At 38.6% G+C, this 20,205-nt stretch overlaps 1 protein-coding gene across 3 annotated transcripts in view; it reads left to right on the top strand.

The window, feature by feature from the left end:
- The window catches only part of TENM1 (teneurin transmembrane protein 1), a gene marked incomplete at both ends in the record, with an annotated part of 529,505 nt that overhangs the window by 365,277 nt on the left and 144,023 nt on the right, over nt 1-20,205 (top strand). For all 3 annotated transcript variants that reach the window (XM_084259136.1, XM_084259137.1, XM_084259135.1), the window contains one exon: nt 7,423-7,639. In XM_084259136.1, coding sequence (XP_084115262.1) covers nt 7,423-7,639 — 217 coding nt within the window. The remainder of the gene's footprint in view (nt 1-7,422; nt 7,640-20,205) is intronic.

Genomic DNA, 20,205 nt, shown 5'->3' with positions numbered 1-20,205 from the left:
AAACTCAGTGGGGGGAAAGAAGCATTATGAAATTAATGGTGCCGAGACAACTATAAAGAAAAAAAACTTGGGTTTTCAATCCAAAACATATTCTGAAAGGATAAAATAAATAAAAGCACTCCAACTGATTAATGAGCTAAAGTTAAAAGAAAATTAAAATACAATTAGGAGAAAATACAAGTGACAGCTATTAAGGTGGGAAAAGCTTCTTAAACTTAAAATCAGGAAAACAACTACAATAGGAAAAAATAATAAATTGGACTTCATAAAATTTTCAAACTTCTTTAAATAGTTTCGCTTAATTTAAGGCCCATCCACCATCTATCTCTTTGGAGATATCAAAATCAGCACTGCCTGATGGATTGCCATTAGCCACATGTGACTATTTAAGTTTAACTTAAATAACATTAAAAATTCAGTTTCTTGGTTACACTTACTTAGTTCACTATCACATAACACATGTGACCTCTGTATTGAACAGTACAGATCTAGAGGGTTCTCATCAATGGAGAAATTTCTATTGGATAGCATTGATGCCAGTTACTTAAGTTGAATGTTTACCTTTCAGCTAAACATTTCATATTGAGTACCCAGTTTTCCATTCATTCATTCCCACTTCATGTCAAGTATTGTTCTTAGCACTGGGGACAAAATGGAAAACAGTACAAGTTTCTGCCTTCATGAAGTTATGGTGTAATAAGGAAGATAGATATTAACAAGAAGTGACACAAATAACTGGATTTACCACTGTAAAGAATGCTATAAAATGTTATAGTACTGTAAACATGTATAACCAAGACTAGGTGGTAACGGAGGCCTCATAGGAGTCAGGCAGATGGAGCAGCTTGTACAAATGGCCTGAGATAGAAAGGTACTAAGCTTTTCCAGGAAGTGAAAGTGAAAGACAAATCATTGTTGCTGGAATACAATGAGTAAGAGAGATTGGTGGGAGAATATAAAAGTCATCCCTGGCCAGATCATACAGAACAAAGTTTATTTTTTGTTATTATTTAAATTTTATTTTTATATTCCCCATACAATTACAACCCCCTTATTTTTACCCCAAGCCCTCCTTTCCCCGCCCCCCAACCCCCATAGAATGTCTCTTGTTCATAGTTATTTGTTGATTTTGATATTTTCTTTCTTATAGTTATTCTTTTTCCTGGTCCCTTATTTAGGTTTTCTAGATTCCTGCTATGAGTGAGACCATCCAGTATTTTTCTTTTTCTAACAAAGTTTATTTTATACGATTTTCAACTATCAAAATAAGATTACTTCTTAATTATTCTAGTTACAGAGGAAGGAAAGTGATTCTGATGTTATGGAAAGATTGTCAAAAAGGTTAAAAAGATGTAGAAAAAGTGTGTTCAATCAAATGGCCTTCCCCTCTCCCCAATCCTTTAAGTATTTGTCACATGTTTGTCTAAGTTTCTCTTATACAGACTCTTCCCGTGGTCTATATTCATATTCATCGGTAAAATCAATAAGTTAATTGCCTAAAACAGAATGGTCTTCCAGGAATCATTCTTCATAACAAGTCACCATTAGTTAAGAACAATAGCTATTTGCAAGTCTGTTTTATGATGTAGTGTTTCTAGATCTAGAAGTCAGCACCATGGGTGAATTATGAACACATATAAACTCACGGATCAATAAGCCTCATGTTTTGAATGTCACCAGCATGCTGCAGTGTTTAATAAATAGGAAAATGAAATAGAAGGAACAATGAATTGATAACATTTGCTTTGTTTAAGGTCCAGACGCCTTCTACACATTTACCATTAAGACTTCACTGGGACAAAAAATCTAGCATCAGAAAGAATATTCCTAATTTTTCTCTTCTGACCATACCTTCTACTATCCCAAACAATCCATTTATTAAAGGATCATTGAGTTGTGAGAGTCTAATCTGCCAAATGAATCCAGGTAGAAGTGGAACTTGAAAATTCTAAACTTTATAGCTCAGTTAACCACCCTATGACTGAATCTGTCACATTATCTACCAACTAAAGCTAATAATACTTGACATCTGCCTACTTTGCAGTGTTGAAAGTGAGTGAGATAATGTTTGAAATACAAGAATTTAAAAGGGGTAATAAAGATGAGATATCAATGAAAGATTTATTTATAACATATTTTGATGCATTCGTTGACTGTAGATTTACAAATATCATAGAGATAGGACTTTTAGGACAACCATTTATTCACTCAATAAAACCTTATTTAATGTTTACTTTGAGCCACACATTGATTCTTCTTGTCATTGAGGAAATGGCAGTAAATATATGACTAAATCCTGCTTCCATGGAGCTTACATTCTAGTTGTGAGACAATAAACCAAGAATATTTTTTAATATGTGACTGAAGATGGTGTGCTGGAGAAAAAATAATTAAGCAGGAAAAATGGGTAGGGTGTGTGGCACAGGGGTGGAATTTTAAGTAAGGTGATTAGAGGAAGTCTCACTGGAGTAGTATATCAGTAAAAACTTGAAGGAGATGAGAGGTGAGCTGTGTTGATATTGGGAAGAACATTCCCAATGTAGGAATACTGGGAAGTGGGGGTTGCGGGATAATGGGAAGTAAGGTTAGAGAGGTAAGAGAGACAGAACAACCAGATTGTGAGAAAGGCAATCATTTTCAAGTAGGGAGAACATGAACATTAGTGGCATATAAACAATTTACTTTCCTGACCCAGAAAAAGTAAATTGTATGAGGTTATAGCAACAACAATGATTTGAGGAGGTCAAATGCTGAGTGCACTTGAATCTCTCCCACTTTCTTTTTACTAATACAGCAAACTCCTGGGGTGAAAGTCAGCCTAAACAAATGAAAAAAAAATGAGTTATAGACTAATTTCCAAAGAAAATGCAGTCATTTAACCTTCAACATGTATAACAACAACTAAGCTAACAAGAGTGCCTAGTAGGGGGGCCTGCTTTAGTAAAGATTTATAAGTGATTTATAATTAGTCCATTGTTTATGGTTTTCTGAAATGCCTGGGAAGATTTTGTTTAACTGAGTCACTGGAGTGATCAGTCTTCAATTTCTTTTTCACTGTTAATTTGCTTGGTAGACCCTCCGTCTTATAGATGCTAAAAAGGTTAAGCTTCAATCCAACCCCTGTCCAAATCATAATAACTTCTAAATTTCTGAATGTGAATGAATAAACATTTACTGTAGCATCAGTATCTATTTACAGCCACATAGGCTCCTACATATCTGATAACCTAACCAAGCAGATGAACACATCCCTACAAACCAAATATGCTACACAGAAGTTCATTGTCCTTTGGCCAGTGATAAGGCACCTTCAAAGGGACGGAATCTGGGCATTTTAAGCTGCCAGACTAGACCATTGGTGTCTATACCTCAGATGCTATCCCTAGACTTCTTGTAGTCTATACAGTCTAGAATTTCATTAATGTCAATAGCTAACTTCACAAGTGCTAGCTACATACCAAACACTGTGCAAAGCTATTTATAATTATTATAGCATGTGACCCTACAACTCTGTAGCGTCCATATTATTATTACCCAATCTTGTAGATAAGGAAATGGAGAATTTAAGAGCTGAACTGATTTTTCCAGAATTAGATAAATTGTAAGTGGCAAAGTCAAGATTAGAATCAAAGTAGCATAGTTCTTTGACCTTAACCACTTCATGATTCTAAACACCTACATATAGCCAGCACTTGGAAGTCTTATAACCTGAGTCAGTGTAGTAAGTCCTCAGTTACCATCATCCATAGGTTCTTGAAAACTGAGATTTTAAGTGAAACAACATATAATGAAATCAGTCTTAGCACAGGCTAGTTGATATAAATGAGTTAAGTCCCCATGGTATATTTCTGGTTACAGAAACATCACCAAAATAGATCCAAAACACTTCAAATATTAAACAATAATTTTCACTCATTCATTCATGTATTCATTTTTCAACCCATTTATTCCAATTCAGGGTTTTGGGTAACCTGAGCCTAAGATCAGAGTGTAAGACAGGACCCAGCTACGAGCAGGACGCCCTTCCATCACAGGGAACACACACACAAATGCGCGTGCGCACACACACACACACACACACACACACACACACAGGTGCTCTCCCTCTCTCTGTCTCTCTTTAGACTAGGACAGTTGAGACACAAAATGAACCTAACATGCACATTTCTGGGCTGTGTGAGCAAATCAGTACCCAGAGAAACCCACACAGACATGGGGAAAAGTGCAAACTCCAAACAGTGGTCCCAAACCAGGCATTGATTTTTCCTCTCATCAATGTTATAAGGAAACGACATTGAACAGAATGCCATTGATCAAGGACCTGCTGTACAATAACGCTGCTTAGAAGACAATGTTGAACGTATGATTTGTAGTCCGAACACTGGGTATTCATGACTTCCACATAGCTTCCAACTGTGCAACCACATTTACCTACCCCTCCTTTATAAAACAGAGGGGCAGGATGGTTGCAAGGATTAGATGAAATTATATATGTGGAAATACCTAAGGCCACACCTGGCAAATATTAACCAATCTACATATGTTTCCACATTCTTCTGAATACGCTACCACAAACTACCTGTCACTTTACAAGGTGCGTCATATGGGTACTTTCTGTAAAAAAGGACATTTATTTGTAAATTTATTTCAGGAATTAGGAGAATCTAATATGGGTTTCCACTATATCATTCACATTTCCCTGTTTAAGCCTCCTTTCAACCAAGGGCATACATCTAACAGGTAAAAGTTTAATAGTGAACGACTTGATCACATACAGAAGAAACCCATATCCTTGATCTTCATCAGTACCAACTGGCATAGTCCCTAACTCGCTGGCAAAGGTAGTGTCCGTGAATGCCATGTTTAGTCCTTCAAGACAATTTAACCTCCTTATTTGTTGGTGTGTCCAAATCTGACACCCAGAGCCCAGCTGTCAGGAGGTGCCACAGCTGCCAATTCAGAACAATAAAGGAACCAAGAGTAGTCATCCTCCCAAAAAAAAAGGGGAGGAAAGAAACCCACACATGCAGTGTGACTATCATTTGCACTTCTTTGTAACAGTCTAAACATACTGTATGGGGTGTTATCCAATGTGTTAATTGGTAAGTAGATCTTTGCCCATGAACTGGGCTTACCTATGAATTCTAATTTGGAGGCTGCATGCCATTATTGGTCTGCTTGCCTGTGGCCTTTGTAGATTCAACAGAAGTCTTGCTGTTCTCTCAGAAAGCAGAGGTCTTAGAGGGTTAGCCCTGTATAATAGGCAATTATTAAGTTTGAAACATTAGTTTGGAATCTGTATAGCACATAAGTAGATAGCAAATGCAAGTCCCTATTTTGAACTGGCTCTGTGTTTAGTCTTAAAATCCAGTTTTGAAAATCATTTTGGCATGATGATTTAAAAATCTATTCCTTTCTGAAAAAAAGTTAGAATTGTGTGCTTGACAGGTTGAAACCTGTGAATGAATTCCCAGTCTGATTATCACTAACACATTTGTCACCAATTGAAAGGCAAAGGTGACTGCCCATTTGGAAAGCAGTTTTTCATTGTCTAGTATATTATGCACAAACCCCAAACATCACAGAACTCTTCTAATCAGCCTGATATTTTTGCCAGCTTTTCCGTGCACCCAGATGTTTAATTAGCAGAGTAAAGAAATAATGTGCTAATAGGAGGCTGCGAACAATGTACTGGAAAGAGAGGTGGTAGTGGCATCTAAAATCTATAGAAAATCTGTTAATATAATTTGCTGAATGAAGGGAGCAGAAAGGAACTTCTGATTGAAATGAATCCACACTTAAAAGTTAGTCATCAGTGAAAAAGAAATATGTACACAGAGTAGAAATCGGGGGCAACACTCCACTGAGCAAACAGGGAAGGTAAGAAAGAAGCAAACTGCATTTTAAATCAAAGCGGTGGGTATGGTACAGGGAATATGAAAGGACTTAATGTGAAGAAAAATATTTGCTGGGTGCCCTAGAGCTGCGGCTCCGATCACCTACTCTCTGGGTGTTCCTGGCTTTCATTGCCCCCAGCTGTGGTACATCTCCCTCCAGCTCAACGGGAGCAGCCCTGTGAGGGCAAGCAAGTGAGCGAGCGAGCAAAGAGCTGCATGAAACCAGCACCAGTAACTTTCATCATCAGCCTTAAGGAGATGGGGATCCATCTGTGAACCTCCTTATTCCACCGCAAGCCAAGAAGATTAGAATCTTTGTATTTACCCTTGTTAAACATCTAAATTAGAGCCACTTGTCTGCTTTAAGGACCTTGTGAGGACTTCAATTTTTTTGCTTATTGGGTGTGGAATGAAGTGTCCATATGCTCAATTAATCACTCCAACCCCTCTGCGTGTGGAAGCCTCTTATGACACGCACTGCAGTCTTAGTACAAGAGTCAGCTGTTTATACACCTATTTCTCCTGCTAAATTCTTAGCTCCTCAAAACAGGAAAAGGATCTTTTCAGCTCCTTACTTCCGCCAGTGCCTAACACAGTAGGTTGCACCTATCAGATTTTCAATGGTTTCCCCTCCTTTCATAACCCCTGTGGCCCATATTATTCCTCTACCAAAGAATGAATCCTTTATATCCTTTTTTTCTTGATGCAACCATGGATTCAGGAGAATAGAATAAATGGTGAAGCTCCAGAAAATGAAAGTGAATGGCTCATCACATTCATCTACCTGAGGTTTATTAGTACGTGTACCAAATAACTACTGTTTGGAAAAAGTAAGCTCCAGTGGCTCCTAGAAATTTCTAAAAAAAATGGTTCTGAAACTTTAGTGTGCTTCAGAATCACCCGGATGAAGTATGGTTGATCCTGGGCTTTGAAGAAATGCTAGTTCAGTAGGTGGGACTCAGGAATATACTTAAATGCTCCCCAGATAATTCACTACACATTTGAAAATCACTTGTCCTTCTCCACACACCTTGTCACCATGCAACTACCAGCCTCTGTGTGAATTTCCACTAGGTGAGACTATTGGGAGATTTTTTTCAAATACAAGTGGATTCACGTTGGCAAGCCTTTGTTACCTGTGTGCCTATAGATGTACTTGGTGTAAGAAATTCAAGAGAATTATAAGAAATAGTTGCTCTCCTGGAGGAATGGTCTTGCTAAGGAAAAAGGAAACTTCTAAAGAGTGATACCAAACAAAAGACTCTCTCCAAATGTCAGACAATGCAGTACAGCCCATAAATGCGGTGGAATTCAGGAAAGAGCTACTTATGTGTAAAATAGCTCACAATTCACTGATGTTCCAGGGAAACTCAGAGTGAGTGATCACGAGAAACGTGAATTTAACAGATTCTAAACTCAAACATGGACAGCGATCTTTGGTTATCATCTGGATTTTTCTCCCTGTATGCATGTTTTAAACTATGGTGTTTATCTTGAAACTAAGTTTCAAAATCATTTCTTTCAGATGGTCTGACTGACTGTGTGGACCCTGACTGCTGTCAACAAAGCAACTGCTATGTAAGTCCTCTCTGTCAGGGTTCCCCAGATCCTCTAGACCTCATTCAGCAAAGCCAACCCCTCTTCTCTCAGCACACTTCAAGACTCTTCTATGATCGAATCAAATTCCTCATTGGCAAGGACAGTACTCATGTCATTCCTCCAGAGATCTCATTTGACAGCAGGTATCTATGTGTTTGTTGTATTACTTTAAGAATAGTGGTTGCTTTTACGTAACTGAAAGGATGATGTCTCCTAAAGCTCAGATTACTTCCCATTCTCCACAGTCCATATAATATCTTTTCTAGGCCTCTCTGGAATGCCCTAGTCTTTACTGGAAGAAAACTACATTCTAGAAATCCCATCTGTGTGTGTGTGTGTGTGTGTGTGTGTGAGAGAGAGAGAGAGAGAGAGAGAGAGAGACATATATTATTTGTAGTAAAGTACAGATGGGGCTTTTAATGACAAAAATAAGATCAGAGTATAGTTTGCAAATTTATTGTTTAGCTTCTGGATTGATTCCTTGAAAATTCTTGAATTTCAAAAGCTGGAGTTATCTTTCACCATGTAAAGTGTTTCCACATGAAAGAATTGAGTGAATTTGATGCCCTAATGTGAAATGTAAGACTTGTTAAAATCTATTTTCTAAAAAAGTTCAAATGCATGAAGTGTCACTAAAGACCAGGGAGCAAAGTCCAACCTATTAGGTAAAGAAATTTTTAAAAATTAACTGACTTATTTGAAGCATAACATGACTCTGCTAATTATAATTTTCTGCTTCATTCTAAGCAATGATTTGTTTTACTAATTTACACCAGAAAGAAGTAAGTCACTGAAGTCAACACTTCTGGTCTCTTAAAAATGCTCTCTTTGTTCACTCCACAAGGTGATATTTCAGCATTGCAAACAGGGATTTAGAAAGCAAAACATGGACAGGATTTGTCCAGGAGCTCCTGTCAACATCTCACCCACTCTGTTGCATTCTAGTGGGTGTTGTCATTTCTCCCCCCGCCAAAAAAAAACCCAGTAAGACTTTATATTGATATCAGTGACAACATAAGAAATTACAATTCAGTCTTGACTTAAACACATTAGAAAAGGAAAGAAAAAATGTGCAATGAAAATTTAAAATACTCAGCCTCCTTCCCACAGGAGGAAGTATACTAAAACTGTTACTGAAATGTGAAACTTTCCCATTATTTTTATTATTGTGCAGTTCTGGCCTTTCACGTCTCTGACAGAACCCAAAACCTAAATGCCAATGCATCACAAGAAAGGCCTTTTCTGCCAGGGGATCTACTCAGTTTGCCGTCTTCCAAGAGATTCATTCAGTCATCCCCATTTTGAAGTGTTTCTCCCAGCTCCGTAACAACTTTGGGGTGACTTTCAGATGGGCTACAAAATAATTATTTAGATAGCAGAGACTTATTTATTGTACACTGGAGAAGCAAATGGAGCAAAGAGCAACCCCATTTTCCCCATTTTCCTATTTGAGATAAAGCATTATCCCCATTTTCCTATTTAAGATAAAGGTAAGTCATCAACTCGGTAGCAATCTCCATGCTTGGGGAGCTGTCAGTCCCCAAAAATAAATAAATAAAAGAGAGTGAAAGAAATAACAACCTCCGTGACATGGAGATATATTAAATGACTCACTGAACTCGAGTAAAGGGAGAAAGTCAGGGCCTGAGAGAGATAGGAGACAAGTCGTGGTGACCCAGAGCAAAGCTTTTGAGCAATAAACTTAGAAAAGTAAGGACAGACTTCAGCTCCTGCAGTTCAGCTTCATGCTTCAGCAGCGCTCGCCAGACACTTGCAGAGTGAGCAAACCTATTACTTGTAGTGGTTAATTCCCTTCTCCTCCTGCTTTGATTGTGTTTTCCCAGTTCTTTTGTAAAATGCTCCAAGTTATCTTTTGGCTCTGCACGTCACATTTGAATTCAGAACGATGGGTCTCCTTCATTCCAGTGGTCTCAGCTATTACAGTCATATCTAATCTGTCAGAAAAGGTGCAGACCTTTCCCGAGGGAAATAGTTGAGCATGAGTGATCTATGTTTCCTCTGAAAAAATCAACACACATTGTGTTACTCTGGGTACATCAGGGGAAAATACATCCAACTCTGATCACGTGTCAATAATAATAGTCATTAGTTCTTATTTGTTCGTGGCACCTTTTCTTTTACAAAGCACTATGCTGTGAAGTAGGTATTTGTATTGATGCATTTTATATATGAGGAAACTGAAATTCAGAGAGATTAAATAACTCCCCCAATTGTACACAGCCAGCAAGTTTGTGTAGCAGCTCTTGTGACCTTTACACCACAGCGGCCCCATTTCAATTTGTCCTTAAATAAGTCTAGTGACTGCGCTCTCCTGGATAAATGATACCTGAGTCAACTTAGAAATCGTATAAGGTCTAAATATCCAGGTCAATTTAATATATTTCGATGATATTATTTGCAAACTTCCAACTAATGCTCATTAACTTCCTTTTGTAGAACATAATTGAGTGACTGGTAAAATGAGCCTTTTGCTGCATGTAAATTTTTATTAAGCACTTATCATGTTTCAAGTTTCATACTAAGCTTTTACCTGTGCTACCTTCTTTAATCTTTACAAAAGCTGTATCTCTGGTGCCATTTCTATCCCTACTTTTAAGGTGAGGAAACAGGAGCTGAGATATCCAGTAAGTCACTCACCTCAAGTCACAACTAAAGCGTTTCAGAGGCAGGATTTGAACCCAATCAGACTAGTACTATGAGCCTGACCTCTAAAGCACTAATCTGAGCCACTTAGAAAGTTGAGCTAGCACACCCTGAAAAGCCTTACAGTTCTTATGGCATCCCTGACTGTGGCGTTGCTCTCCTCGGACATATCAAAGACATTCATGTGCTATAATCAGGTGAGCCAATTTGATTTTTTTGCTTTTGCAACATGATTGAGTGACGGTTACGTAGATGAAGAAACAATTGCGAGGGGCTCACCTGGTTATGGGCAAAATGAGACTCACACAGATGACCTGCTGCTGAGTGTTGCCACCACCAGAAGTCTTTAGAGCTGAGCTAAGTGACATACAAGTGACTGTGTCAAGGACACATAAAGGCTAAATATCTGCTCATCCTTGTGCATCCAAGTGAGACTGGCCTTTCTTGTTCAGCGTTCGCTGCTCTGGTACGAGAGCATATGGAATGTGAACCTCCTGTGCCCCACAATGGTGGAATATCACCGCGGTCACACAGCCTGTCCACGGTGGAGTTCCTGCCAAGGCCAACCCATTACCATTTTTTCCTAAATATATTTTACCCTGTAGTCTGAGTTTCTTTTTTTTTTTATCTACTCCATCCATGACTACAAAGCAAACCACATATTCTACGTGCGCTGTATGACTTATTACTTTTTAATAATGTAAATAGGTGAACAGAAGCATTATTGATCTTCAGTGTCTAGGCATTTAATCACTATTAATAATGTAAAAGGTTTTTATAAATATGTAAAAACAAGAGTACATTAAACTAAACGACAGCAGTAATTTGCAAAGCCAGACATTTCACCCACCGTCACTAATGGAGAAGCGCATTTAAAAAAACAAAATCTTACCAGAGTTGGTGCAACCGCTGACAGCAAGGTCTGGCCAAGCTCATTTGTCTATTTTGTAGCCATGAGAGGTTGATCCCCACATCAGCTCACGCCAAGCATCTACATCACAGGTCGCTGAATATCAGCCCACAGATGTATTTTGTTTGGCCCAAAAATTAGAAATTAGGAAATCTCATGTAAAAATCCAAATACCTCCCTTCTCTAGAAAATTCTCAGAGTGTAGCATCTCTGGGTTCATGGGCATGGCAGAGATGGTCTGGAGAGAGGGCCAGATGCCCTTCAGTGTGGGATGTGACATGCTTCTCTGGGTCATTATTCACTATTTTCTCTTAACACTTGGTTCAGTTCCTTCACTTTTGGGGTCATGCTTGACCCTGCTGGCATTTGAGTTTGTAACCTCTGGACTAAACAGCTTCCACAGCTTTCCTTGGAAAGACCTCAAGTGTTTGTTGTATACTTTCTGATCTACTTTCCCTGAGAGTCTTTAAAAATGCAATCTGATCACTTAATTTTTGAAGCTTTATTATATTAGTTTAAATAGAGGAAAAAAACTGAACATAAACGAGAAATCCCATTAATGCAACATTATCCTTACCATTATTTCAGTAAGTACCTGTGTACACCTGGTGAATAAGTTGCTGTATACTCTGCTTCACACCTAAGGCTAACAAACTCCCTTGTGGCAGTAGATCTTAACCTCTTGTATTTTATGTCCCACCAATCGTGACATCAGATAATCCAGCTGGTGCAATAGAAACAAAAAGTCCACTTTCTATGAAGAGGATGTATGTGTTGAAAGGCATTTGACTAGTCATACGTGTCAAGAGCAACTTAAAGGTCTAAAACTTTGCAGCGATGCTGCTGAGTGCAATCATGGCTGTCTCTTGTGCCCAGGCCTCGTGAAATGCCTACTCTTAGTTGCAATGTTTCAATGTTGAGACCAAATTTAGTCCAGCACTGAGGACGTAATAGCACTGATAATAGCCTATAAAATGAGGAAGTTAAACAAGATGATGTTTCTTCTAGCTCTTTCTATGAAGTTTGTTTTATTTCAATGTCTTGCTCCATACTGGGATACACATATAATATTAGTGCTGATTTGTTCTCATCACTAATCTTTTTTTTAAAGATTTATTTATTTATGTATACAAGAACTGGGGTATAGGCCAGAGGTTTGGGGGGTGTGCGGTGAGAGGATTTACCAGAGACAGGTGGGGAACAGAACAGGCAGATTGACTGAAATACACTGCTGAGGGGAGCAGTGGGGTAGTCAGGAGAGGTCTGCTGCACAATGTGGGTAGCTCCCTGGGTGGGGATCGAACTCATGCTGCAGTGCCTGAGGATACCTTCATAGGCTGCGTCTTAACCCCTTGCACCACCAGGGAGGCCCTCATTACTAAATCTTAAGTTGAGTGAAGACAATCATCAAGTCTGATTTGTTCTCTCCTTGTTTCATTCATTGCTACTCCAAAACATAATAGATTAAAACAACCTGTTATTATATTTCATGATTGGGTGGGTCAGAAATTCAGGCAGGTTATTGCCAGGATGTCTTGTCTCCATGTTGGGCTCTCAGCTGGGATAACTCAAATAGCCAGGGGCTGGAGCAGCTATCTGGCAGCTGGTAATCTCTACCTACAGCCTCTCCGCCTGGGCTTCCTATTGGCATGGCAGCTGGCCTGTGGTTTGTCAGAATTCTTATAGTGGTGGCTCAGGGCTCCTCCAGCGAGTGTTCCAAGAAACAGGAAATAGAAGATGGCAGTCTGTTAATGCCTGGGTTCCAGAAATTGTAACGGTGCCACTTGTGTTATATATTGTGAAAGCAACACAAAGCTTGTTTGCATTCACAAGAAGGGACATAAATCCCACCTCGTGATAAGAGACATAGCATAGGATTTGTGGCCCTCTTTAATCTACTATACTGCTATATCCCCAGATTCTGTACCAGGTAACACAGTGCCTGGTAGAAAGTAGGCAAAAAATGAGTGATTGGGTAAGTGGCTGAGTTGTAGAGATATTGAAGTACTCTTCTCTTATTTGCTAATGAAAAACTCATTTTGGTTGCCTCGAACACACAGACAATATTAGGACCTGAAATAAGTCAATTCCCAAATGTAGAACCAGCCTAAAGGTAAGATTACTGTTCTCCAAATAGCACAGGAACAAATTCATAAAAGAGGAAATGATTATATAACGATAGCAAAGTAATTACTTTTTTTTAAACTTAAGAGACAATCCACCACTGTCAGAGTCTGCCCATAATTGACATCATTTATAACATTGTATAAACATCAATAGTTCTCCCTGCCTTCAAAGGGCGAGATAATCAAAATTTAGAACCAAGAAGAAATTAGAAAGTAAGGAGCAGCTTCAGGAAGTTGGTAGGAAGACTGCTGTCAACTGGCCCCTTTAGTATGCGTCATTCCATCTCATGAGAAAACCAAAGATAAGTGCCCAAAACAAATAGAGGTACTACAAATGCCTTGAGCATGGAATTCTTGGCAAATTTTTCACTTACACAAGCCCTCCTCCTCTTTTACTACACCCAACTCTATAATAAAATCTTGATTCGTGCTCCTGATTATTCATGATACCTGGTAATGGTCATAATTACTTACACTATTTAATAAAACATGCCCTCCTGTACTGGGAATTTAAACCATTTGAAATCCTGTGAATGGCGAAAGAAGTTATTGAATCAAGACTGAGATTAAGCAAAGGGTTGCAGGAAGACAGCCATCGCTGCAAAAGCTGCTGACCTTGTATGGAGACCAGGACTGAAGAATAACCATACTTGACAAATACTGATTACTGTTTTATAAAAATATGTATTTTATTGAAATATTGATATTTCCAGAGAAGCTGAGGACATTACATTCTTCTAAAAAAGCTATCAAAATCTTCTGCCATCTCCAATGTAATATACTAGCTTGATGTCAACTTGTTTTAAGTGACGAGGATATGTATTTACTCAACAGATATTTCTCAAGTAGCCACAATGTGCCAGGAACTATGCAGATGGAGGTAAACAGAAGAAACACAGTCTTCTTATTCACAGAATTCCCCTTACATTCTAATATGGAGGTAGTCAAAACATCAAGGAAATATATGGATAATTAAATTAATTACAAATTACAGTACATTCTGTGAATGATGAAACATTAGGTTTCTAAGGGAACTTGGAGTTCATGGACTCAGGGGCTCAAATTCAATTGCTTTGATATGGCAGACAGGTACCCAAAATGGATAGAGGACAAGAGGTATTCTAAGCAATAAACAAAGTCACGTAACAATTACAGAATTGAGACAGACCTTGACAGTTTCAGCAATAATTCAGAAATGGGGCTAATTGACTCAGATGAGCATGAGAGCTGCTTAAATTGACACACACAGGAGACCCAAGAAAAATACAAAACTGATTTAGACGGGAGTAGCTTAACTATTTGCAAGAAGTTTTATCCTTTGACATTTGGGGCTATAAATAATTTTTTCTTCAATTTAAAATGTTTGTATTACACAAATGAATTCAAGGGAAGAAATAATCAATCTTAAAAAAGATTCCCATTCCCATTAACCACACTTTGACATCATTTATAATGATAGATTCTACGGTTTCTTTCAAGATAATCCATATTGGGAACGATTAATCATTTCACTTTTGAGATTTATGAACATTGTAATGTTTACTTGGTTCATTTATTCATTCAGCGATGGGCACTGACCTAGGCTCTGGGCTACAGCAGACAAAGTGCCTTCCCCCAGAGAATCTAGCGAGAAAGACTGACAATAAGAAAAAAAGTAACTGTCAGGTAGGCATAAGCACCGTCTAGTGAAACAAAGCAGTGTGTGCTACAGAAAGTGACCATTTTAGACAGAATGGTCTAGAAACGCCTCTTTGAGGAAGTGACACTGGAGCAGGAACCTCACAGCATTCATCTAAATGTTAGAAGATCTTAGCCTGAATATTTCCTGTCACCAGGAGGATTTTCATACAAACCAGAACCTGGAAGTGCCTTTTAGGAGTCCAGTGAATGATGGTTCAGCAGCATATGTGAAATGGAGAGGTAAAACAAACTTTCTCAAGGAATTACTACATACTCGTTACCGTACTAGGCTTTACTCATAGACAGCATGCCTGTCCTGCAGAAATCCATTGAGAAAATTTGAATGTGTCAGACAAAATGAATAGTTTCTAGAAAGAGAAATTGACAATAGCCCTAAACTGTTTAGTCATAAACGTTTCCTTAGAAATAGCAGATCGTTATCAATGACAGTGGGACCTAAAAGCAAACATATAGAGACTGCTTACTGATTTGGAATAATGAAAAACAAGGAGGTGAGGAAAGCTTATGGTTTAGAATATTTATGAGGAAATACAATGTTATTACAGCATTTGAGCACTCATAGAATTAGCATTCACAGTTTCACCTATGGAAAGGTAACCCCCAGAAGGTCTATCACATAATCATTTATAAATTTGCTGAGGTACAAATTGAATTCATATGCTTCATGTTTCACTTTTTCATGAAACCTGCTGGTCGAGGACCTCCAAGTCTATTTGCTAATGGCAAATTTTTTAAATCCAGGAACATGAGAAATATTATACCAGGTAGACAATGAGGGTTGATAAATACATAATGCAATAATTGCTGAATAAATTGAATAAGCCGAGGACTGGAAGAAGCTCTTCTTAAGGCATCAGCATCTGCAAATTTATCTTCTCTTCACCTTTCTTTGTAAAGGGAGGCACTGCATGTTACCTGGCCACATTTGGAAAAGGAATCCCAGTGTAGCTTGGCTCGGCCATGTTCCCAGTGACTGTGTCTTCCTGTGTTGCTTTTCCTGAGCAAACTCATTTGCTTATCACTTCTGCACTTCTCCCAAATGGGAAGACTGTTGCTACTTGCAAATAAAGCACTTTGATCTCGTTTATGTGAAAAGTGTTATGTGTGTGAAGATGGGATCTCCTGACTTTCAGACAACTATTTTGCCTGATGCTAAAGTTCAGGAGACACATGTTCAAGACACGTTACAAAAAGTACGAAGTGCTGAGGATTCCAAGATTTATAGTGCTGACTAGCTCCTGAAATCAGCAGTCAACACCTAAAGGTACCAAAAAGAAAGAACGTGTGAGTTTCATTTCTTTGCAAATGCTCTTGGTCAAAGAAGAATAAAAAGAAATCAGAACACAAATCTTCAAAAATCTGTCTGATTTATTATTTATGATATTTCGAAACTCAGATGTTCTGAGATGCTAATTGTGATTAGTATACCAGTAGTTATGCACAGCATAGCTCAGTGCACAGAGGTGCTTTTCTAATATTTTGTCTATCTTACCTCCCAATTAGGATTAAAATTTGAAAGGCTCAAATCCTTATTACCTACTTCTCAGCCGTACTGCTTGATTGCTGCTTGCAGTGACTCTAGCTGGTTCTGTCATCTAGGTATGTCCCTAGAAGGTACAGTGTAAATGCAAGTTTGGTGAGAAAGAACCAATGACATATTGTAGCTTCTTCTCTTCACTACATACCCCACACATAGAAAGTGCTCTGCAGTTGCTAAATGTCTGTAGGTAATGATGTTCTGTGGATGGCGTCATCTTAGTAGGCGAGCACTTTAAAATCCAGGTCAAGAGGCCCCCAGCACTCCACCGCTTACAAGGTGTATTTTCTTGAGCAAAGTTTTCTTTTTTAATTTCTCTGAATCTATTCCCTCATTTTAAAAACAGGGCTCATAGTTGCACCTCCTCAGGGTTATATAAATATTAAGTGAAATAAGATCAGGAAAGTGCCTGGCATAATACCTGACTCCTAGTAAGTACTTACTAAATATTTTATTTATGCAAATATATGTAATAATATTATATATACATTAGGGCCTCCCCTGGTGGCTCAGCGGTTGAGCGCTGGGCTGCGAAGCTGCCCGCAGCCTCTGCAGCGCCGGTTCGATCCCAGCCACCGTCGAGGGTCCCACATGGCGCGCAGACTCTTCTGCCGCCTGCTGCTCCCCTCAGCAGTGTACTTCGTCACTCTGTTCTGCTCTCCACTCTGGCTCTGGTGAATTCTCTCACCCTCCCGTGCTTCTGACTATACCCAGTGCTTGTATAAATAAATAAATAAATAAATAAATAAATAAATAAATAAATAAATCTTTAAAAATATATATATACATTTATTCCATATAATATATGATGTGTAAATATATTTACTCACATGCATATAACAAAAATCAGGATACATAATAGAATAAAATTCAAAAGGTCTGATTCAAAAAGCAATCATTTTCCTGGGTGATTTTATTGTTATGGCATCTTGGCGAGGTGATTAGAGCTAGGAAAGGGAAGAACTGTTATTCTCACTTTCCATAAGGTATAAATGAGGCTGAGAGTACTTCTGTTTCTTAGGAAAGTCGCAACAATCATCCCCAGCAAGCCAGCGCTAGAGCTGCTAGTCCACACTTTTTCCTCCAAGGAGGGAGGGAGGGCAGAATCCATGGTCTGACTCCCGCCAACAAGACAAACTTACCTTCTATTTAATGACCGTCCATTATTTGAAAGGCGGATTCGCAGTGAAGGGATAGGAACTGTTAATGAGGTTAATAAAACTCCGCAAGGCTGATTACAAAGATAAACCACTTGAGTAATGTGTAGAACAGGGGGAAAAAATAAACAAACAAAAAACTTTCAAGAGTTGCAAGGGCTTATAGGACAAATATTTCAGGATTCAAATTCTGGACAAAAATAATCATGTGTCTAAATGAAGCAAACTGGCACTTACGCAGCCCTGAAAATATGACTGTGTCGTCAGTTTTCTTATTGCTTCAAAACACTTGATCTTTTTCCCATTACTTTGGGGATCTCAGGCATCCAAAGCAAGCCTACTTTTGACAAGCAATTACCAGGGCAGATGGGAAAATAGCCACCCTACCTCAGGGTGACTGCCCCCATTTTGTTTTACTTGAAACATCACTAGCCATGAGGAAAATAATTCTGCTTAAAAAGCTATCTGCATTTTCAATAGCACCACCTTTTCCAGAGTCCTAGAATGTTGATGGCTAATGCTCCCAGCTGCTTTTAATGTTACCCATTTGGTACGTATTATTTATTTGGACTAGTGACCGATTGAGGAGGATTAAATCAGCCTGCTATATTTAAGTAAAGACTAATGAGATTTTATTGGATTTGCAAATGAACATTCACTGCATTTGCATTTTCAGAACATGAAAACAGGTTTATGCTATAACATTAAATGTTTTCATGGTGCTGTACCAACTTAGATAACATATATCAAAAAACCAGCACATGTTGTTTGAAATGCCCCCAAATATCTGAATATTAGAACCCTGAAATGTACTTAAATTATGAAATACCTAATTGGCATTATATGGTAATATATAAAGGAAAAATGGAGTTAGTGCTCATAAATTAAGCATTTGAAGGAGGACTATTCACTCATTCTTCCCGTTCACAAAAGGTACTATTTAATTCCCTGGAGTAGTCAATTATCAAACAAAACTCTCGTCATAAGAAAGTCGTAATGCTCGATCCAGAATGCTGGCTTCTGTTAAGTGAACAGTAAGGCATCTGTCACAAAGGAATCTTAAAGTAGTCCCGAAACCCTTGAAGCAGTTCTGTGAGGGTAGGTTGCAAGTATCTTACTACTTCATATAAAAAATATTTGAGTTGAAATCCTGTGAAGCTTTCTTGAGCACATGCTGGGTTCAGCAGGCACTGAGAAGGATGCAGAGAGGAAAATCACACAGCCCTTATCCTGGAGTGACTATCTATCTATAGGAAAGACAAACAGATCTATAACTTGCAGCCAAGTGCAATAACACGGATCTGAACACTGTATAATGAGAATAATAGGGACCGGGAAGAAACTGACACTTACTTAAGACAGATAAATCAGGTTAAAATCTTTCCATTTTATATTCTCTGGATTTGAAGGGACCCCATAGTTCATCTTATAGTGCAATCACCACTGTGTCATGACAATTTCAACCTGACTCCACAAACTATACCTGCAGCAAACAAGTTATTTTGCAGAGGTTTATATGGAAAAGCTTCACTGTTCCTAATGGTAAGATTGTGAACCAGTTGGTGACTGCTGCCTTTATGTGGTTACTCCTCTGTCTCTCTCTTCACACACCTTCATTGGATGAGTATGTACTGATCTTACTTCCTCTGAAGCACTGGCTCTCAAAAGTTCAGTCTTTAGAAGCATCACCGTCATTTGGGAACCTGTTAGAAATGCACATTCTCGGGCCCCACTGCAGGCCTGATTGCTAATTCTGGAGGTGGGGTCCAATAATCTGTTTTCACAAGCCCTCCAGATAATTCTGGTGATTCAACTTTGAGAACCACTGGTCTATATGAGAGAAAAATTATCTGAAAGGACCAATATCACCGTGCCAAAATTACACACTAAAGAGAAAATGCTGTATTCAGATAATAGGGTAGATAATAGATAATAGGGAATCACTAGTCCTTTGTCCCAGAGGTATTTGCATTCCAACAGGGTCCCCAGAAGCAGCCCAAAAGACATAATCTACAACCATGGAACTTTAAGTTATCATAACCTCATGGACAAGATGTCAGGAGAACATGGAACCACATGTCACGTGTCCCCTGGAGACTTGAACCATAGCTGAATTTTCAAGGCAGGAGTCCAACGCTAGCGAGCAAAGGATTCATATGGCCTCTTCCTGCCCAGTCCTTCTCAATGCTATCTCTTCACCAGAGCTGTCAGCTGTGGAAAGGATTTCATCTATTCCTATGGAGAAATAACCTGCCCACCTGCTGCTAGATCCCCTGCTGGCCAGGCCCTTCATTTTGAATGTTACCCTTCAAAGGTTGCTTAGACTCATGTTAGCAACAAAAGCAATAGCACTAACTTCCCTTGCCCCACGCCTCATTTTCCTTACGAAAGATTTTAATCAGAAATACAATGCAGTAAATTACATCTTCTTTCAGCAATTTCATTCCGGCCTTGTATTTCAAACCAACTTTTGTGCTTGAGGTTAATGTTTTTGCCTGAGGTGTTGAATGAATATTGGAAATTTGACACAGAAGACAAAAGACAACAAATAAGGGAAGAGGAGAAAGGAACCAAGAGTTTATTGAAAGCTAGGGATAATTTGACTAGGCCAAGA

Source organism: Talpa europaea (assembly GCF_964194135.1).
Source record: "Talpa europaea genome assembly, chromosome: X".
Taxonomy (NCBI): Eukaryota; Metazoa; Chordata; class Mammalia; order Eulipotyphla; family Talpidae; genus Talpa; species Talpa europaea.
This window is presented reverse-complemented; position numbering and strand designations above follow the sequence as displayed.